Raw genomic sequence first — 22642 nt, 5'->3', positions numbered from 1 at the left:
CTCTTCGGCGCAGGGGTGTCCTGGTCCTCTGGGTGTGAATCTGTGCCTGTGGTGGAGTAAAGGAGGGAGGGCGTTATTGATTGGTCTGCGGACTTTGGAATGACAATGATTGACATTATTCTGGTCAGTAGATGAGGCAGATTTCAGGCAGTGCCATGCAGGTTGTCTCCTATTAGTGTGGAATGTGGATGCAGGTATGCGGGTGCCAGCAGTGCATACAGGGTGGTGCTTGGATGTGGCTATGGGCAGTGTTGATATGTGTTGCATTTACACTCTAGGGCAACCTTGTGCTACACATGATTGGACTGCAGTGACTATGGCATGTCTTGTTTGAGGCACCTACCTTCATCGCCTGATGTCGGAGCTCCCCTTTCCATCCCTCCGACGCCTTCAATGGATTCCATGCCAATCGTGGTAGCACAGATCTCCTCCCACGGTTGGAGTTTTAGGGGGGATTCCGACCCTCCACCGGTACCCAGGGCAAGGTTGCGGTTTGCAGAGATGACGGCTCTGACCCGTATGCGTAGGTCATCCCAGCGCTTCCTGCACTGCTGTGGGGTGCGGGGTACGGTCCCCACCGCGCTGACGCGCTCAGCCACCAGGGCCCAGATGGCCTTCTTCTTCCCTATGGCTGTCTTGGTCATTTCCGAGGAGAAAACGACACCTGCGTTGTCTTGCAGGGTCTCTGTAAGCATGCAGAGTTCCTCCCGGCTGAATCTCTCCTGGCGCTGGCGGTCACATGCCTTTTTCACAGCTTTTGGCATTTTCGGGTACTTGGATGGGTGGGTGATAGGTTGGGACAGGTGTCAGGGTTGGGTCTGGTGTTGTTCGGTAGGATGGCAATGGATTGTGTTTTTAAAGATGGCCGACGGGCTGTTTCCCGTTCCGGCACGATGACGCTATTTCCGGTTCTGCTTTTTACGGCCGCCGCAAATTGCGGTGGCCGCTACTTACGGTGGACGCTACTTACGGTGGCCGCTACTTACGGTGGCGGAAGTGCACCTTGCTCGCTTTACGATGCCGGTAGGGGCCTTTTCCGCCATGGCGTTAATTGCATTACCGCCATGGCGTAATGCTCGTGCGCGATGGGTCGTAATGTGGCGCTCTTTACGCCATCGGCCCACGGCGTAAACGCTCATTATGCCATGGCGGTAATGACGGACGATTACCGCCTGGGTCGTAATGAGGCCCAAGATATCCAAAGGACAGGTGAAAATCTTGTGGCACAGCCTTTTTAGAGTATATGTTGCACTAAATGGCATTTTGCAGAAACATTTCAAAGTGCATGTGACTAGAAAAAAAAGTCAAAAAGTAACCTTTACTACCAGCCTATTCTGGATCCTGCATGCAAGTATCTACGAAGTTACCAAAAAGAAAGTTAGAGACTGTGTCTCTGTTGCACTTCACAGAAGGTGTTGAGTGCAGAGAAATCCGATATTTGTACTAAGAAGAGCAGAGTTCTCCAATGCTGATATCCGTAGGGTCTGATCTGTGCCCTGTGTTAGGGAACATTTCTCTAAAGGCAACTTTCCCTCTATTTGTGGACTTTCCAAGCTTTTTGCTTTTTGTTTCAGCATCCTAACCTGACTTTTGCCAGTGGAGCACATCCTTCAACTGCACTCCCTTGGGCCTTCGCTCATTGTTACAGGGAAACTGACATGTCCTTTAGGCTGTCAGTACAGATAAACTTTGTTTCTCTTAGTCTGACGACTTTGTTGCCACTTTTGGTACATTTTTATCATTGTGCAAAGTACCTTACAGTGCTGCGCAATGGGGCCCTTGTGTTTCTGGGTCCTAGACATCCACTGAGGAATGTTTAGTGACTAGACGATGTGCCTAGCATTAGACTGGTGGCAGCAGAAGCTTTTTTTGTGTATTTTAGTAACTTTTTACCAAGCCATACCGCGCTTACCACATGACTGTGGCAAGTGTCCTTCATGGCCTTCTTTCGTAGCCTACTGCATGTCACGTGTGTGGGTACCCAGGATGTGGGTTGGGACTGTCTGGTCCCAATCCACACTACTGGTGCCAGGATGTCTGATGGGCATGAGAGCTACAGTGGTCCCTGATTGGAACATTGCTGGCGTGCATGAAGGGGCAGATCTTCTCATTAGCCAGCCGGGGTGCAAGGACTAGCCGGACTTGTGGATTTTAGGGGGGGGTCCTGAATGCAGACCAACAGATCAGGAACGGGTCCGAATCGACCTGTGGACGGAATCAAGTTTCTGATGTTTGTTAATCTGCTTAGAATCACATGCTGTGCATAGGTCCGACATCCAGTGGTCACTGCGGAGTATTGCATTTTGTTTTTCGTAGTCGAAAAGGGACGTCGACAAGGCGTGTCTGAAACACTATCCCTATAGTGACGTGCGTTGTACCCACAATACCTCACGCGTCGAGGTCCCTCAGATTGTTTTTTTCCGCCCAGCTACTGGTCGCCTTTACGCAGAGCTCCTCGAGAGACATTGCAGATTTCATCTCCTCGACCTTTGGTCGTTTTCCTATATTAATATAGAACATATCGATCCCCCCCCCTCGACGCTGTTGTGAAGCTGTCTCCGCCGAGCAAGATCTTCGACGGAGGGGACGAGCGGAGGAGATCCTTCGGCGTTGCCGAACACGTGGCCTGGCCTCGCAGGCCATATACAGTAGGGAGAGTGGGGGGTCGTGGGACATCTCTGGTTCTTTTCTGAGAATGCCTTTCCTTTTCCCCTTCCTTTCCATTGGGGTGGTTATCACGATTTATTGCCTCGGCTATGGAGAGGACACCCTTTAGGTTTTGCCCGCTTTGCAAGGGCAAGTTTACTTGGAAGGACAAGCATTCACGGTGTAACCGCTGCTTGCCCCTCGATCACAAAGAGGAAGGTTGCACGGCTTGTCGGCTTCTTAAGCCTAAGACTCTAAAAGACCGTAGGGTCAAGAGGTGGGCGGCCTACGCTATGTCGAAGGCCGACGCTTCACCCACCGTTGCTACCACCGACAGTGACGAGGAACGTGATACCACGACCTCCGCTACGGAAGTCGAAAACCCCCCTAAAGAGCGCACACGCGCTTCGTCGTCTGTCCCCGGCCCCGACGGGCTCGGCTCACGCCCTGCTTATGGGGATGAACACCCCGGCAACATTGACGCACACAAGACCACACATAAAGACACAACCCATGGCTCTTCTTCGTCGAAGGCGAAGAGAGCATCAGCGCCCAAGGAGACGCAGGTTCCACCGGCGGCCTCCTCGGACCGTTCGGGTTCGAAGCCCCTCTCGCAGCCGCGACCAGCGACTGGGCTTTCGGCAAATAAGGGCGCCGCCCCCAAATCATCGGCCGGCGCGCATCAGCAGAAAGCGCATGCCGCCGTAGAGCGATCGACACCCATAACGTCGAAACCACAGCCCTCCACTGACAAACGAGTCGCTGAGAGCTTGGCGAGGATCGTGGTAGCCGACGCCCACAAGCGCACGCCGAAAGACACGTCGAGCGCTACGCAGAGGTCGAAAGACACGCCGAAAAAGCCGGAAGAAAGGCAGGGACTATCTCCTTCAGTCGAGGGGATTCCCAACACACCTGAAGGCTTTTCGGAGGGCGACGGGACACTTTCCTCGACGTTGTGGGAGAGGTCGAGCCGTTTTCAGCTACAAGACACTATTTTTCCCCCGCTAGACCGCTCAGGGGTACCCCATGAAACCATGGAAAGGCTCCATCTCTGCATGGAAAGAATGGAGAGGTTTATGAATACCCAGAACCCTCCCACTCCCAAGAGAATAAGAGAAGGGCCTCAGGAGGACCCCAGGGCCAAAATTCCGAGACTAGTCAATCCCCACCAGGACACAGCCTCAGACTTCCATAGTGTGTATGACCTCACTGGGGAAGAACATTATTTTGAGGAAGAGGATGATTTTATGGACGAGGAAGAGGGACGGAACCAGGAGGAAGGTCTGGAAGACAGCCCAGACTTGGTAGGAGAAGGCTTCGGAGAAAATCCAGAAGAAGGACCTTCTCACCCCTGGCAATCCCCATCAATATATTCCGACACTGATGTCCTGAACCTAAATCCTCCTGACAATTCACCTATTAGAAACACGTCTCCCATTGACGATCAGCCCACATTTAATGCCCTGTTGCGCAGAGCAGCAGCACATTTCGAACTGGACACTGGGGAGCTCTCTCCTGAATTAGACTTTGTGGAAAGAGTAATTAAGGAGAAACCCCCGGTCAGTCAGACCATTCCCCTCCTCGCTTCGGTGAAGAGAAGAATCATTCCTTCGCTGTCCACACCCGCACTAATCAGAGGGGTCAATCCTAGAATTGAAAAACTTTTCACTCCTTCACCCTCAGACCCGCTGTACATCAGGGGACATTCCATTCCGGATTCCCTGGTAGTAACCAATACAAGAAAGAGGGCAGGGGTACCACTTTCCACCAGTGAGGCACCACCTGACAAGGAAGGCAAGCGGTTATATGCCCTTGCAAAAAGAGTTACATCCTCGGCTGCCTTTTCGGCAAGAATTGCGAACAACAATTCTTTGCTCGCTAGCAATGCGGACGCGCAGTGGGCCAAACTGCGCAAAGACGCCGAAGAAGCGCCGGAACCATTACGTATACGCCTGCTTACAACTATTGGCGAAGGAACCCAGGTCAACCAGAGTATTGTAAAGAACTCTCTGGATGCTGCAGAAACAGCGGGACGTTCCCTGGTTCAGGGAATACTCCTAAAACGCCACGTATGGCTGCGCAACTCAGGGTTCAAACCGGAGACACAGGCGTCTTTAATAAATAAACCTGTTGAAGACTCAAACCTCTTCGGGAAAGCGGTGGATGAGGCTCTGGAGATGGCTAAAAAAGAGTTCGACACTATCAAAACTCTTGACCAAATCTCTAAGCCCTCTACCAGGCGCGGCTATGGCAATAAACGCTTTTTTCGTGGCCAACGCCAACAACAAAACCAGCAACAACAGTACCCTGCCACCATTTTCCAAACCAATAGTGGGCAGTACAGCCAAAGAGGCCAGCGCCGGGGCAAAGGAAGAGGCCGGGGGTCCACCCCCAGAGGCTCCCAAGCCCCCAACAACACCAAGTGACGCGAAGATTCGCGTCCCCTCCCATGCAACACCGGTCGGGGGCCGGGTAACATCCTTTCTTCCAGCATGGGAGGGTATAACGTCAGACCGCTGGGTACTTTCCACCGTAGCCCACGGATACTGCATCGAATTCAACAGTTCCCCAACATACAAACCCCCAAGGGAACGTCGCATGACACCGGAACATCTTGCCATCCTTCTCCAAGAAGTACAACAACTGCTGGAAAAAGGAGCCATAGAGGTCGTACCTCTATCTCAGGTAACGGAAGGTATTTATTCAGTGTACTTCCTTGTACCCAAAAAGGATCTAACCATGCGCCCTGTATTAGATCTGCGCCCAGCGAACAAGTTTATCAAACCCCAAAAGTTTTGTATGGTGACCTTATAAGAAGTGATCCCACTGCTATCACAGGGAGATTACATGACAACATTGGACATGAAAGATGCATACTTTCATATTTTAATGTTGCCAGCGCACAGAAAATACCTCCGGTTCATGATAGAGGGCAAACACTACCAGTTCAGAGTGCTACCCTTCGGCATAGCATCAGCACCAAGGGTATTCACGAAGGTGCTGGCAGTGGCAGCGGCCCACCTGCGCAGGTTGTCCATCCCAGTTTACCCTTACCTCGACGACTGGCTCATAACAGGGGATTCTTACGAAACATGCTTCTCCAATACCCAAAAGACTGTAGACCTTTTGTTCCAGTTGGGCTTCTCCATCAACGAAAAGAAGTCCAGCCTAGACCCCAGCCAAATCAAACAATTCCTAGGGGCGCTAATTCAAACAAAGGACGGCCTCGTCTTCCCCTCCAAAGAGAGGGTCCAAAACATGCTGTTTCAGATCCCTCAATATGTGACCGGTCGAGAGGTGACGGTACGCAAAGCAATGCGCTTGCTAGGCATGATGGCGTCGTGTATTTATTTGGTACCTCACGCGCGCCTGCGCATGCGCCCAATGCAAGAGTGGCTCAACAGCCAGTGGTGTCAGGCCAGCGGACTATGGGACGATCTAGTGGTGGTCTCGCAGGCCTTAGTTCTCTCGCTACGGTGGTGGACAAAGGAAAACCTGGGAAAAGGGAAACCCTTTGCCACACCCGCGGCGGAAGCCACTCTAACCACAGACGCATCCCTCACAGGATGGGGGGCTCACCTATCCCATCAGACTGCTTACGGAGTGTGGACTCCGAACGTAGCATCCAAACACATCAATCTTCTGGAGCTACTAGCGGTGTTCAAGGCGCTAAAAGCCTTCCAGGAACACCTACAAGGCAGGACAGTGATGGTCCTTACAGACAGCACCACAGCCATGTATTACATCAACAAGCAGGGGGGAACCCACTCTCCAGGACCGTCCAAACTGGCCCAAAATATATGGAAGTGGGCTCTCAAACAAAATATGTTCCTACTGTCACAACATGTACCAGGGGAACTCAATCTGCTGGCAGACAAACTCAGCAGAGATTTCCCCCTGCCCGAAGAGTACGAATGGCGACTGCACGAAGACATCGTCTTCGACGTCTTCACGCAATGGGGATTCCCAGAAATAGACCTGTTCGCAACCCTGGAGAACTCACAATGCCAAAGTTACGCCTCCAGGTACCCCCAGAACCAATCCAAGGGGAACGGTCTGTCGATTCAATGGTCAGGGAAATTTGTTTACGCTTTTCCCCCGACTCCCCTTCTCAACAAGGTGGTGCACAAGATGCACCAGGAACAAGTGACCGTGATACTGGTGGCCCCAATGTGGGCCCGACAGCCATGGTTCGCTCACTTGATGGAGATGTCTCTATCTCCCCCAGTGAAACTCCCCTGCCCGTACAACATGCTGTCACAAGACAAGGGCAGGACTCTGCATCCATGCCCCCAGAAAATGAACTTAGCAGCCTGGCTCCTGAGATCATAGAATTTAGACATCTACAGCTCCCGCAGAGATGCATGGACATCCTCAGGGAAGCCAGAAAACCTAACACTCGCCACTGCTATTCTAGCAAGTGGAAGAGATTTGTCATCTGGTGCAGAGGAAAGAGCATCAACCCGATTGACTGCTCTCCCACACATATTGTTCTATACCTGACCCATTTATTGGATTCAGGTCTAGTGTTCAATTCCATTAAAGTCCACCTAGCGGCACTTTCTGCATACACCACTTCCCAACTCAAAGTGTTGTGGTGGAAGATCCCTGTTATAAAGGCCTTCATGGAGGGAGTAAAGAGAATACACCTCCCGATAGCTGACCCAGCTCCCGGATGGGACCTTAACGTGGTACTTACCAGACTCATGGGCTCACCATTTGAACCCATGCACAAAGCATCTCTTAAAGACCTCACTCTTAAGACTGCTTTTCTAATAGCTATCACCTCCATCAGGAGAGTAAGTGAACTACAGGCTCTTTCTGTTCTAGACCCCTTTGTTACAGTTCACAGAGATAAGGTGGTTCTACGCACTCACCCAAGGTTTGCTCCGACGTTCATCTCAAAATTCCACGTAAGCCAGTCTATAGAACTATCAGCGTTCTTTCAAAATCCTTCCAACTTGGGAGAAAGGACTCTGCACACTCTAGATGTCCGCAGAGCGGTCATGTTCTACATGGAAAGAACCAGACCACTGAGGAAGACTAATCAGTTCTTCGTCTCGGTGGCAGCAGGAAGAGAAGGGGATGCAGTTTCAAAGTCCACTATTTCTAGATGGATTGTTCAATGCATCACTCTCTGCTATACTCTTGCTAAGAGAGAACTGCCCTTTAGGCCAAGAGCACATTCAACTCGAGGCACGGGGGCGTCCATAGCATTCATTGCAAATTTTCCCCTTGAGTCCATCTGCAAAGCGGCTACCTGGAGTTCTGTGCACACCTTTACAAAACACTACTGTCTAGATGCACACTCTAGATCTGACTCCCAGGTGGGACAGGCAGTATTAAGACATCTTTTCTCTACTGTTCCTTCTCATAACCCACCGCCAACTCCGGGTACTGCTCGCTAGTCTATGCACAGCATGTGATTCTAAGCAGATTAACAAACATCAGAAGACAATGCATTACTTACCGTAAAAGCATTTCTGATGGTTGTATCTGCTTAGATTCACATGCGCCCACCCTTCCTCCCCGCTCGGATGGAAGGAACATAGACTTCCTTTTATATCTCTCTTTTCTGTACTCACTCACGTCTAGAAGGCTCCCTCAGGGCAGAAAAATACAAACAGAGGGACCTCGACGCGTGAGGGATTCTGGGTACAACGCACGTCACTATAGGGATAGTGTTTCAGACACGCCTTGTCGACGTCCCTTTTCGACTACGAAAAACAAAATGCAATACTCCGCAGTGACCACTGGATGTCGGACCTATGCACAGCATGTGAATCTAAGCAGATACAACCATCAGAAATGCTTTTACGGTAAGTAATGCATTGTCATCTGGAATAGCCGAGCAGAACAAAGTACTATCCAGAGACGCGCTGAAGAAGTTTGCCATCCTGACCCTGCTGTTGTCCTGGTAGAGCCCTGCTTTGCGCTCGATCTCACAAGACCTGCAAAGGTGCTTCGAACCTTTGGAGTGGTGGGAATAATCACTCTCGGCGCCTCCTGGTTGCCCTTCAAAAGAGCTTGTTGGGAAGTGTTTCTGGACCATCCATTGGAATGTCCAGCTTAAACCTTGGCACCCATGCAGAAGCGTTGTTGCAAGGAGTTTTTGGCTCAAAAATGTGAGACTCCTAGATTGCACTGGAAAGCACCTTTTCACAGAATTCCATCCCAGCTGCTGTGGGCCACGAGAGAGAAGGTTGCGTCAGATCGCAAGACTTGGGTGCCCCTGCATCACTGTGCGACAGTGATTGTCACTGAAGGTGGTTTTCCTGCATTCCTTCTTGTGCCCTGAGACCAGCTGCATCAGTGCTTTCTTTGTTCCTCAGCCAAGACGAGAGATACAGCTCCTGTTGTAAGCCAGACCTGCATCTGCACCCGCAGCACCTGTGCACTTTGAAGCCGAACTGAGAGTGAGAAATCAAACCTCTTGCGACCCTCTCCAGATCTGCCAAGTTTAGACCAAACCGGGCTAAGGGCGGTGAGTACTGAAACCACTTACCGATGACCCCTTGTTCATCCTTTGCATTTTATACACAGAGGATCGCCTGTGGTCCTTTCTTTGGCTTGGGTATCCTGAGCTTCCTAAAGTCCTCACAAAGTTGGGTATAGCTTTGTTCTTAGCAGCTTATCCTCCCCTGACTCTTGGAACCTGTTTTCACCCTTCAGGATACTGTCCCTAACTTTGCCAGCTGCTTAGAAACTGTAATTTGTGACTTAACGCACAACCGTTATTCATCATAGGGCTGGACTTCTAAATTTGCGGTTGTCCAGCTTTAAAAATTGTCTATGCTATAAAGATTCCCTGCCCTTTTTCATTACAGGTATTGGCAGGCTTTAGACCTTTAATGCATTGACACCAGTGTCTGTATATATTTTTACAAAGAGTGGTGTTTTTATTGTGCGTTCATTTTTCACTTGTGCTTATTCTTGGGCATAATAAATTGTATATTTTCATATACTTCTGTCTAATGGTAATTCTTGGTGTCTTACTGTGTGTGCTCCTCATCACGCTCCCTCCTCTTGAGATTTAGCCTTGTCTGCTCTCCAAGCTACCGTGAATTGGTCTGGCTTTCTTTCCAGAAGTGTCCCCTGTTTCACAAGCAAGGGTGGCCTCCTAAATTTCTGTTCACCAGAGCAGATTTCAGAAGTCCATTCTAACACCCCTCAAACAGAAGAGCTTAGCAAGATGAGTGAAGCAAAAGTCATAGCGTACCCCCTGACAGCCAGGAAATGTTCAGCACGATAGAAAAAAGTAGGATGCCCCATTCATGTCTATTGAGGGAAAGCAGCAAAATTAAATCTTTCCTCAAATATCTCTAGTAATGTTACTTCTGAATCTGAAGAGGAATCTGAAGGGACACATGAATCTTTTAATGCTATGAATTACTAGGTGGAAAGATGTATAGATTAAAGATATTTTTTCAAACATGAAATATGTTTCCACTTGCCTAAAAAGACCCCATTGCAGTCCGAATAATTGTTTTACTTGCTGAAAAGTTATTTTACTCCAAACTCCAGCGAATTGGGAGTAAAATACTACCACTGCAAAATATTATTTGCACCCATGCATGTAACCCCGTCACAGGAAGTATAACAAACCCCCTAAACAAATACCTCTTAAACAAGTAATCTATAGGTTTGCATAATATGTTAGAAACTTTCTTCATTGTGCAACAATTATTCAATGATGCTTAATTGTAGTTCATAGTTTAATGTAGTATTATGTAGCTTCATTGTATTTAGCTTGAAGGTTTGAGTTCATTCGTTGTGCTACATACATTTAGTATTAATCATTTTACTGGTTTGCTTCACTGTTAACTTTCCCTTCTAGTTCCGTATCAATATACACTCTTTTCTAAGCTCGCTTTGTGTGCAACATGCATTCTGCATTCAGTGTTTTTACTGTTCTATTATTAATGTCAAACTTCCCTTTGAATTCAGTATTCACTGTGCACTTCCTTCACACTTGCTTTTAATTCAGTATTCAATGTGCATGAAATCGGTATTCAATATACGTTGCTTTCAGTACTTTAAATTTGCTGTTGAAGACTTTCAAAAACGTTCCTTTCAGTCACACAACCACTCCAACAAACTTAATTAGTTCATAAAGGAAGGATTTTAAAAGTTTGTAAGCTTTCAAAAACGTGCTTGTACCTTTAACAAGGCACGCAACCACTCTGCTTCATTATATCAGTCTCGGATCTCATTGACAATAGTGGTTCACTTCGCGAAGATTGCATTTACAGTAACACTGGGTTTCTCGCTCTGAAAAACTCACCGGCTCTCTTGGAAGTAGTCTTCTGCATCGCGCAGACCACAAACCTGATGACTGCCATCCAGGTGGATTCACTATGTCCTTCAGCTACTCTTAAGCACTTGCAGTGCCACCAGAGAACGAACAGTTTATTGGAATGAAAGAGGACCATGCATCTGGTCTCCATCCCGTTGCTCGCCTGTGCGCCACGCAGCACCTGCTCCAACTTAACACTTGCCTGGACCCTCAGCTGCTCCGGTCCTCGGTGTGCTTCTACGGCCGCAGCACTGCTCCCATCAGCGTCTCTCACTCTCCCTTTTCTCCTGCACACACCCCTTTTATACACCTGAGCTGTGTAAAGGGTTTGCAGGTGTGTCCTTTCCATTACTTGCTTGACTATAATTGGGCTTGTTAGCAAGGCATGCCTGATCTTTACAATGGTACTCTGCTGAGGCTCTCTTCCTCGTCTCAGTACTAAAGTGGTGCATTTTGGTGTGCATTACTCCTAGTTGCCTCTTCCTTGTTGTTGGGAGAGTTTTCCTAAAGTTCTTCTCACAGTAAGACTTTAGTAAGCTATTGCAGTGGTTTGCAGATCCCCAAACTCTTAGTATCAGTCTGTACTAACTCAGGAACTCCGTAGAGTGGCAGAACAGTCAGACCGTTCTTAAAAGGAAGATGTGAGCTGTAGTTAAGTACACTGAATCTAGTTAGACAGGCACAGCAAAGAAGCACTTACACTTATAAGTTATATAAAAGTATACATGTATTATATTTACACCAGATTCACTTTAAATGATTTATACGTTGATACTAGAACACTACGGAATACTTGATAATACACTTCAAAGGGCACTTTCACATTTGTTTTTGTTCGCGATTACATTTGTAGCAACGTTAGAAAGGGAAAAGGCAATGCTATCGTATTTTCGGTTATTGCGCACTCATGCGGATTACAACCGTTTATACAATAATGCATTTACTCTGCAAACGCAAATCGTAAATCAACTTGAAGGGAGGAAAATGGTTAGTTAGTGTAACATGAACTTGGTTCAAGGTTCTATAGAGAGCTTCTTCGCATAGTAAGTCTTTTAAGTCCCAAAACGCAACCCTAGATAAAGGCATTTCGGATAGGGCTTCTTTCTTTCCTGTCAGGTTACAGCCTCTTCCCACAGTGCTGTTTCATGTATGAGCTTTGACGTCCTAGTCTCCTGGGTATGTGTTTCCCAAATGTCTTTATTTATTGTATTCTCTTTCTCATCTTTGAAACCTGGGTTTAATTTTCCCTTCTCCCAAAGCAACTCTGTTTTAACTCTACTCCTCTCCAAATTATGTGCATTTCATGAACATGGTTCTTATTACTCTTATTATTTCGAGTTCTTTTAGCAGTGGGACGAGGTTTGTTCGCGTTATGAGTCCCTCTTAACTATCCAGTCATCCCGTTCCCTCGCGCTTTTCCAGAGACTAAGCCTTCTCAGCTATCTTGCCTTTATTCCGAGGGTGTAACTTCACCGGTAAAGTCTCAGACTCTCTGTGCGGCTGGCTTGTTGCGCTGTCTGGTTCACGTGCGTCTTGTCTTTCAAATCGAACTTGCGCTGTATCCTGGGTTGTGAGTGGTTTTCTCCAGTCAGTAGTATTGGTGCTGTTCTGCAGGCGGACTGCCAGCCACTGTTGCGTTGTGGTCACACCATCACCAAACTCTCTTCAATCGCGATGTGCTTTCTTCCGTTCTCATGCATCGATCTCCCAGCGTCTTTCGCTCTGTGTCAGAGTTCGACTGGATTGCGCGTGTTAGGCTATGTGTTATGCTTCCCTTGGTTCTCTCTGTGGCTTCTTTCGCTCTTTTGTCATAGCCAGTGGTCAAAGTGGGCGGGAGCGGTCATAAGCGGTGCTCTTCTACTTATTTTAATTAAATTTTACCGTTCATATACTTTTATTTTAAAAAGAAACCGTTCCGGAACGCTTTTGTTTTAAAATAAGTGTAGGAAGAAATTGAAACTTGCACTTCCAGTGCACTGCACAGGACGTTTCCTTAAAGAGCAGACACATGATTTGTTTTGTTTTTTTATTGTGCATGGGAGGGGGCGCAGCGATGGGGTCTGTGGGGGGCAGTGCAGACCAGTAGGGAACATAGTTCCATTACTTATTTTCGTACACTTCGACCACTGGTCACATCATCCCTTTTTAGCATCCTCGGCACAGTCCATTTGAGGGACTGACTTAATTTCTTGTTGTGGAATGGATAATGTTCCGTTATATTAGACAACGGGAGTCTTTGTCCACAAGGGCTACACCCCACTTGCCTCTTACCCTACGGAGGGTGTTGTGGGCAGCCTCACAGGGGGGTCTCCTTGGAGAGAAGGGGACAAACTCCCTCAATTTGTCACAGGATCCTTTTTACCTGGTGGATATGATAGTCGGGTACTTACTTGAATGTGGGCAAATACTTATTTAACTTATAAAAACTTACCAAAGCATCACCACAGGCCACTACATCATATCTGAATAACTTACCTGATGAGGCCATCCATTGGAACTTGTGACATTTGGACACAAGGCCCCGTACCATCTTTGGGTTATGTTATGTTGATTTATAGCGCACGCTGCTACCTCCCAAGGGCAGTCACCAGGCGTTTGTACTTCATAAGATTGGGGCAAGCTGTACTTCTCCAGCATGGGGTCTGGCATGGATTCACATGCTCATGAATATTCCCCGTCAGGCTGGGAATCCTCGGTAAAGAAAAAATCAATATCAGTTTTGTTTCTGATCTGTCTTTCTTAGTAGTAACCAATCACTGATCTCTGGGTCATACTGCCCCCAGCCAATGACTGCCCTCTCACTAAGCCCCACCTCCGGCAGCCATCCTCAAATTTCTACCGCACGCTCAAGTGTTGGGAGTCCTCGTGTTTAGCTCGAGTTTTTTACTGCGTTTTCACGTTTTTTCAGGAGATTTTCTATTTTTTTCGGTTTAATCGAGCCTCAAGCTCCACCGTTTCTACTTCCGGTAACGGGGACCCGTTTCGGAATTCTTCTACGCCCCTCAAGGGTGAAGTTTTCGTTGAGTTTACACTTCTTGGAGGATTCCGGAAGATCTGCGGCCTACCTCAACGGACATGGCCCAGGACAAGGGAAGTTCGACGCCCGGATCCAAGCAGTTCAGGAACTGCCCTGGATGCGGATTATATAACGTTTTCAAGGATGACGAGCATTCGCGATGGCTCTACTGCCTTCATGAGGACAAGACTCACATGGAGAAAGACTGTGCATTCTGCAAGAACCTTTCGGAACGGACCAAACAAGATAGTCATTCCCGCCTCGCCACCTGGCTGGAAAAGGGCACAGCAGGTGAGAAGGCAAAGAAGAAGTCTGAGCGGACTTTTAAGTCCTGTGAGGGCGCCCTGGCGACGGGGGCCCAACAGAAGGCCAAGCACCGCGAGTCCGCGGGCACCGGGAGCGCCGAAAGGTCGGGCTCTTTTCGGTTGCCAGGCAGGGTGCTACTTCCCCGGTACGTTCGACCACGAGCCAGCGCTCTGGTTCGGGGAAGAGGAAGTCCGAGAAGCCGGGTAGGCCGCTGGAGCGGACCCGGTCGATCTCGAAGGGGGAGCGAGGTGCTCACCCTCCCCTCAAGGCGAAGGCCCAGGACGCACCTAAGGTGGTGAGGGCTTTGATCCACCCGGCTAAGGCCTCTAATGAAGTGGTCGCTGCGACCCTGGCGGAGCCAGCTGAGACTACGCCAGTGGAAATGGCCTCTGGGCCCAGAGTATCCCTGCCACCGTGGAGGGAATCCTCTTTCCAGCCCATCGCTAAGACCCCCGTGAAGCCCCCGGCTGAAAAAGAGGAGGGGGGGGGGGGCGGTGGCCATTACAGACTCGGAATCAGCCTCTTCAGAGGAACTGGTGTAAACCGAGAAGGGCCTCAACGAGAGGTTCATAGGCCTCAACGAGAGGTTCATAGGCCTCAACGAGAGGTTCGAGAAGGTTTGATCCCAGGGGACGGTTCCCACTGACGTGATCGAAGATAGCGACAATGACGATGAAATGGCCCAGTGGAGCGGCCATCCCGTCCGTCGCAGCCATTGCCCGAGCCCCAGGATAGCTCGGCGGCCATTTTGTTGGCAATCCAATCCTTATGTACCGAGATAAGGACGAGATTACCACGCACCCCGACGGAGGAGCCAGAACGAGGCCCGTCAGGAAGCCCTCCGAACAAGCGGAGGAGAGTCCACCCCGCTCCGCCCTTCGTGCCTGCGAGACCGGTGGACCCCTCACCGGACCCTAGAGAGGATACGGCGACGGATACAGACGATGACGGCGGTGATGACACAGCGGACATCCTGTCGTCACCACCCCCCCCCCAACCACCCCGCGGGTGTCTCCAGCCAATGAGGTTGGCTCTTTCCACGCCATGATAACCAGGGCATCCGAGCTCTTCCAGCTCTGCCCTGAAGAACAGTAAAAGGAGGGGTTTCTGTACCAACGACGAGAGGCCAAGAGGAAGACGGTCCTCGCGGTGCCTTTACTCGACGACATCTGGGACGAGGGGCTTGCTGTCCTCAAGAACCCTTCCACGACACCTGCCAAGAGGGACAGGTACGAGAAGAAGTACCAAGTCTCCAATGCCGCCTCCTTGTGCCTCAGGGCCCAGCCCACGCCGGACTCGATCGTCTCGGCAGCAGCTAAGAAGGCGGCAGCGGGCACGGCGGCTTCAACTTCCACTTCCCCACTGGACAGCGAGGGCAAGAAGTTGGACTCTAGGGGACGACGGGTCATCTCGTTGGCGGCGACGACGATTAAGGTGGCCAATGCCTTAGCGATCGTGGCCCACTACGACAGGGAGCTCTGGTTCAAGATAGCTCCCCTGCTAGATTTCCTGCCTGATGACAAAAGGGCAGAGGCCCTAGAAATTCTGCAGGAAGGCGAGGTGGCGTCGGATCACGCCATAGCGGTGGCAACGGACATTGCCGATACCGGATTCCGTCAACTGGGCAACAGAGTTTGCCTCCGACGACGAGGATGGCTCAAGGCGTCCAGCTTTCGCCAGGACGTCCAGACCAGAGTGTTGGACATGCCGTTCGACAGCAACAACCTTTTTGGTAAGACGGTGGACGAGTCTCTACAGGCCATCAAGACCGACTCGGAGACGGCCCGGGCCCTTGGGGTGCTTCAACAGCGATGGCCCTTTCGGAGCTCCGGAGGCAGACAGGGTGCCTCCAAAGGATCCAGCGGTGGCTCCTCCACTTACCGCCAGGCGGCCCACTCCTCTTCCCAGGAGGCCTACAGAGGTCGCGGCAAGCAAGGAGGATCCCGCCATCGTCGCCTAGGAGGCCAAGGCGGCAAGGCCGCCTCCAAGCAAGACTGACCCGGCCGTGTCGTCTGGCACCCACCGAAGCACCCCGGTGGGAGGCCAGCTGACGAAGTTTGTCGGCGTGTGGGAGTCCATCTCCACCGACCGTTGGGTGCTGGACACCCTGGACAACGGGCACTCGTTGGAATTCCAAAAGAAGTGCCCTTGCATTCCTCCCATGGCCAGGAAGGAGAATCGCGTCCCTCAACTGCTGTTGGAGGTAAGGGCGATGCTCAAGAAAGGTGCCATCGAGCTCGTCCCCAGGAGGCTCTGGGGCTCCGGAGTGTACTCAAGGTACTTCCTCGTCAGAAAGAAGACAGGCGGTTGGCGCCCCATCCTGGACCTGCGTTGGTTAAACAAATACATCAAGGCACAGAAATTCAGGATGGTCACCCTCCAGCACGTGCTGGGACAGCTGGAGGAAGGCGACTTCCTATCGTCGTCGGACCTGGAGGATGCTTACTTCCACATCCCCATTCTAAAAAGGCACAGGAAGTTCCTCAGGTTTGTGGTGCAGGGACGCCACTACCAATTCAGAGCCCTACTACCGTTCGGATTAAAGTCGGCACCCAGGGTTTTCACCAAGTGCCTGGCACCAGTGGCGGCGCGGCTGCGCCCGCAGGGGATCCACGTTTACTCCTACCTGGACGACTGGCTAATCCGGGCAAGGACAAGACAACTCGCCGTCGAACATACGGCGAGGACCGTCCGGTTACTCACAGAGCTGGGGTTCGCCATCAACTACCCCAAATCCCACTTGGTTCCATCGCAAGTAGCACTGTTTCTGGGAGCGAAGCTCGATACAGTGGGGCAATCGGCCTCCCCTTCAGAGGAGAGGACCAGGACCATCCTGGGCCTGTTAGCCACGGACGTGGCCAGGGTGAGGTCCATCAAGTCCCTTCTCGGGATGATGTCCTCATGCATCTACCTTGTACCCCTTTGCAGACTTCGGATGCGTCCGCTACAGGAGTTCCTCAACGCCTGCTGGTTTCAGGCGACGGGCTGCTTCGCGGACAGGATCCCTCTCGACGAGGAGTTCCGTCGGGCGATCCTGTGGTGGGGCACCCGGGCTCACCTCACTACAGACTCGGACTTTCAAACCCCGGCGTTTCAGGAGACGGTGACGACGGGCGCGCCTCTGGAGGGTTGGGGGCCCCACACCTGAGATCTCCACGCAAGAGACCTTTGGCTCCCGGAGGAGAGGTCTCTCCACATCAACATCCTGGAGCTCCGAGCAGTGTTCTGGGCGCTCAAGTCGTTTCTTCCGTCCCTCAAGGACAAAGTGGTGAGGATCTTCACCGACAACACCACCACGATGTTCTACACATGGAAGCAGGGGGGCACCAAATCCCCAGCCCTATCCAAGGAGGCCCAGGATCTGTGGCACTGGGCCGTCGCCCAGGGGATGTTTCTGGTTCCCTTCCACTTGGCAGGAATAAAACGCCATCGGCAACTCACTCAGCAGGGAGCTGCGCTCGTGCCATGAGTGGGAACTGCGACAGGATCAAGTGGATCGGCTCTTCCAACGATGGGGCAAACCCCAGATCGACCTGTTTGTGACGGCGACGAACTCCAAGTGCCAGAGTTTCGCCAGCACGTTCCCACAGCCGAGGAGCATGGGCGATGCTTTCTCGTTCCCCTGGGACGGCCTGTTTCTATACGCGTTCCCTCCGTTGCCGTTGCTGCTCCGCCTCATCAACCAGCTCAAGAGGTCCAGGTGCAGGATGATCCTCGTCGCACCGGCGTGGCCGAGGCAGATCTGGTTCCTGGACCTTCTGGACTTGTCAACGTCCCCACCAGTCAAGCTGCCGGCGGACGCGGATCTTCTCTCCAGGGAAGGAGGCGCCATTCTCCATCACGACCCGCAGTCGCTGAACTTGCAGGCCTGGCTCCTGCGGCACTAGAGTTTGGAGGGTACGATATACCGGCTGATTGCAGAGATGTTCTTGCAAAAGCCAGGGCGTCCTCAACTCTCAATTGCTATGGGCATAAGTGGAAGAGGTTCTCTGTCTGGTGCCGTGCACAGAAGATTAACCCTTTTGCGGATTACGGCTCCTCAAGTACTGCCGTACCTACTGTCGCTGGCCAAAGCTGGACTGGCTCACGCCTCCATCAAAATACATCTGGCTGCAATCACCCGATATACCAGGACTACGGGACGGGCGTCCTTGTGGTCTCATCGCCTGATGAAGGAATTCATGAAGGGACTCAGATTATTCCCGCCGGTGAAGGCTCCTGCCCCGGCGTGGGAGCTTAATGTGGTGCTGACCAGGCTCATGGGAGCCCCATTCGAGCCTATGCATTCGGTGCCTTTGAAGTTCCTGTCATGGACGACAGCTTTCCTCATGGCCATCACCTCCGCACGACGAGTGGGAGAGATCCAGGCCTTATCTTGCGAGCCTCCATACTTGACTTTTCATGACACGAGGGTGGTGCTGAGGACGCACCCCTCCTTTATGCCCGAGGTGCCGTCGGACTTCCACCTCAACGAGCCCTTGGTGTTACCAGTTTTCTTCCCGTTGCCTTTGTTGCCGGCCGAGAGGACTTTGCACTCGCTGGATGTAGCTAGAGCACTGAAGTTCTACGTGGACCTCACGAAGAGTTTTCGGAAGACGTCACAACTGTTTGTGAACTTTGGGTCTGTGAATCAAGGGAAGGCTCTCTCGAAGACTTCCATTTCCAGATGGCTCTCCGGCTGCATCACGCACTGTCACCGGTTGGCAAACGGACCGCTGCCCGGCCGTCCGAGAGCCCATTCGACCACAGCGATAGCTGCTACCACAGCGTTCCTGTCTGGTGTGCCCCTGCTGGACATCTGCAGGGCTGCTACGTGGAGGTTGACACACACACCTTCACAAGATTCTACTGCGTCGATCGGGACTCCAGGGAGGAGTCCAGGGTCGGCCATGCAGTGCTGCGCAACCTGTTCGCCTAAGGTGAGCCTGGTGAGGAGGTAAGAATTGCTTAATGTTGAGTTTTGGATGTAATACTTAATGTTGAGCCTTTGCCACCTCCCGTGGTTGTGCATGTGTATACTGCTATGTATTCTTTATTCATGAGCATGTGAATCCATGCCAGACCCCATGCTGGAGAAGGAACAAGTTACTTACATGTAACTGTTGTTCTCCAGCATGGGTCTGGCATGAATTTACATGCGAACCCTCCCACCTACCCCTCTGCGGCTCTTCACTTGGTCATACTGCCACTTGGCATGCTACCCAATCTGAGGATGGCTGCCGGAGGCGGGGATTAGGGAGAGGGCAGTCATTGGCTCGGGCAGTATGACCCAGAGATCAGTGATTGGTTACTACTAAGAAAGACAGATCAGAAACTAAACTGATACTGATTTTCTTCTTTACCGAGGATTCCCAGCCTGACGGGGAATATTCATGAGCATGTGAATCCATGCCAGACCCATGCTGGAGAACACCAGTTACAGGTAAGTAACTTGTTCCTTTTGCTTATTCTGACTAATTTAAACCTATTTTCTACTATGACTACTCACTGTTAGACACCAGTAACTCATTTTTATGAAACTCTATATTTCTATTAATGAATGTGTATGTTTGTTATATGTGGTTTTGTTTGACAATACTTGCTTATGATTTTTATATGTTTAGTGTGGAACAAAAGGCATAATAAATTACTGTATTTTGATATACTGTCTAACTTGATTTATTAGTGTTGGCCTGTGTGGGCTTATTGTAGCCCTAGACCACTCACGCTTTTCCAGAGACTAAGCCTTCTCAGCCACCTTGCCTTGATTGGGTTTTGGATAACCTCTGTGTCTTCCCTGTTTACCATAAATCATTCGGCCTCCCAAAATCCTCCCAGCATGGCTGATTTTGGGAATCCATCTTAACATCTGGAAAACAAGTGTGACCATGGTAAACCCAATTTGAACCAAAAAAATAACATGCAATTTCACATGCACCCTATATTAAGCATGCACTTTTGTTTCAGAAATGGGCTAAATGAAGACATCCCCTCCATTGTTCCTGAAGCAACGCTGAATCCAGTTGACGATGCTCCAGCCTTAAAGGTGTGTACTTCTTTCTTTGGCAATCTATTTCCTAGCCACTTCCATCGTAAGAATTAAGGTTTTCAAAGGGATTGTGTCCTCCGACGTATTCCTTAACTTTGATAGATCATCTCCCAGCTTGCTGGCCTCGGAATTTCTTTTTCAGTAGAGGGCGCTGCGCGTCGACGTCCCTCGACGCATATAAATAGACTTGCGCAGCGTCCGTCGCTCAGTTCCGTTTTTCCACGCTTCGTGGGTCCTCGGAATATCGTTGCTCAGTTCTTCAGTCAAATATATCATTATTCCTCGTGAATACGGACTCGTACTCGATGGCTTTCTCACCCGAACCAACGACTCCATGGTCCAGCTTCAAAAAATGTCGAGACTGTGGAAAGCAAATGTCGTTGACGGATCTTACAGGATCTGTTTATGGTGCCTGGGAATCGAGCACCATTGTTCGGAGTGCTAGGACTGCATGTCCATGACGGCAAAAGCCTTGAAGGAGCGTAAGGGGAAGCTCTAGAGAGGTAAAGCAGTTACAACTTCTTTGAAAGTTTCCTTGGCGGAGTCGAGACATTGGTCTCCTCGCCATCACAAAAGTCATTCTTGCTCTAGGTCTCGAAGCAGTTCCCATCACTCTTCGAGATCTAACCATTCAAAAAAGAGACGTTGAAGATCCTCTTCCTCGTCTTCGTCTTCTTCCGTTTCCCCAAAAAGGGTCTCCTGCCCCACAAAACATAGCTCTCAGGCTGATTGGGAGGAATTCAGGAAAAAGATGCTAAGCGTCTTCGAGAAAGCGGCCTCGTCCCCCTCGAAGACTGCTGAGGGTGATACTCTGGGTGAAAGACCCAAAAAATCAAAACGCTGTGAGTCGCAGCACCCGGCTAAAGAAGCCACTCGAGAGCGACACGAACCCTCGAGTAAAGGCAAGGTCGCGTCTTCGACGCCGTCGTCGAAGATCCCTTCGACGCCGTCTTCCACGTCGACGCCGAGAAAGGATAAACCCAAGGCCACCTCACAGCCAGCGGCCATACCCAGAGTCTCGAGCATGAGAATGTCGTCGACAACCTCGAGTAGAATCCCGATACTCTCGAGTTCATTGAGGCCTCTACCACCTTTCTCAACGCCTTTTTCGATGGCTTCGATGGCTTCGAAGCCTTTAACATCCGCGTCGACGACATCAACGTTTTCTCAGCCAATCATGACGAATTTGGCTCCTTCTGCTCTGGAAATGGGATTTATACCATTTTCAAGACCTGATCACTCCATAGTCTTATCTTCTATCGATGAAGAAGGGGAGGATTCGGATCAGGAAAGACCTTTTGAGTTGCAGGGACCTGCAACTCCTGCACCAGAGGATTTTACCTCTGAGGAAGGTAGGTTGAAAGACCTCCATGAATCCCTACAGGAAGCAAGTGGGTTGGACACTTCCCCAGAAGTGGAATTTGCCACACCAGACCCAGGGGAACATGCTGAAACCCCTTATAGAACCTTGATGGCAAGGATAATAGAGTTTATGGGATGGTCCACACCCTCACCTGCTTTTCAGCAAGATGACCTCACAGACATCTTGGTCAAAGGTCCACAGGAGGATCCTGTGGTGCCATTTCATGCGGCATTACAAAGGAGAATATTGGCAAACTGGGAAACACCTGAGGTAATCCCAGCAGTTAACAAAAAGTTATCAGCTAAATATTGGGTGTCTTCTGCTGACCATGAATATTTATCCAAACACCCAATTCCAGGGAGTGTGGTTGTTCAGGCAGCTACTTCAGCAGGTAGTACATCGGCTTACCCTACTGTTCGACAGGACAGGGATGATAAGAGATATGACTCTATGGCCAAAAAAGTATTTTCCGCATGTAGCATGGCGTTGAAATCCATCAATGCTACTTGTATGCTCGCAAGGTTCAGCCACACACTTTGGGAGTGTGCTTCATCAGTGGCTGACTGCCTCCCGGAGGGAGAAGAAAGGGAAGTGTTTCTCAACATCATTAACGATGGTAAGGACGCAATGTGCGAATACCTTCAGACTGGCATTGATTCTGCTGACAGCATCAGCAGGGCCATGGCGGCAAGTACAACAACCAGGAGATTAGCTTGGTTGCGAAAGTCTGGGTTTGCTCAAGATGTGCAAAGCAAACTCTTGAATATGCCCTTTGACGGCTCGTCTTTGTTTGGTAAGAAGGCGGATGACAGTTTAGAAAAACTACAAACATCAAAAGCAGCAGCAAAATCCCTAGGAGCTGCAATCCGTCAGACACCATATCGCCCCTCAGGAACCTCTTGGAGAGATAAGTCCGTTCGCTTCTATTCCGCATTCGGAAGAGGCAGAGGACAGCCGGTTCAAAGGGGTGAGAAAAAATTCACCCGA

At 50.4% G+C, this 22642-nt stretch overlaps 1 protein-coding gene across 2 annotated transcripts in view; it reads left to right on the top strand.

The window, feature by feature from the left end:
• Positions 1-22642, top strand: part of EPB41L5 (erythrocyte membrane protein band 4.1 like 5) — a 1765041-nt gene that overhangs the window by 1481923 nt on the left and 260476 nt on the right. For both annotated transcript variants that reach the window (XM_069616748.1, XM_069616747.1), the window contains exon 22: positions 20211-20289. In XM_069616748.1, the coding sequence (XP_069472849.1) occupies positions 20211-20289 (79 nt within the window). The remainder of the gene's footprint in view (positions 1-20210; positions 20290-22642) is intronic.

This window comes from Ambystoma mexicanum, chromosome 9, assembly GCF_040938575.1.
Source record: "Ambystoma mexicanum isolate Mex_15411 chromosome 9, UKY_AmexF1_1, whole genome shotgun sequence".
NCBI lineage: Eukaryota > Metazoa > Chordata > Amphibia > Caudata > Ambystomatidae > Ambystoma > Ambystoma mexicanum.
This window is presented reverse-complemented; position numbering and strand designations above follow the sequence as displayed.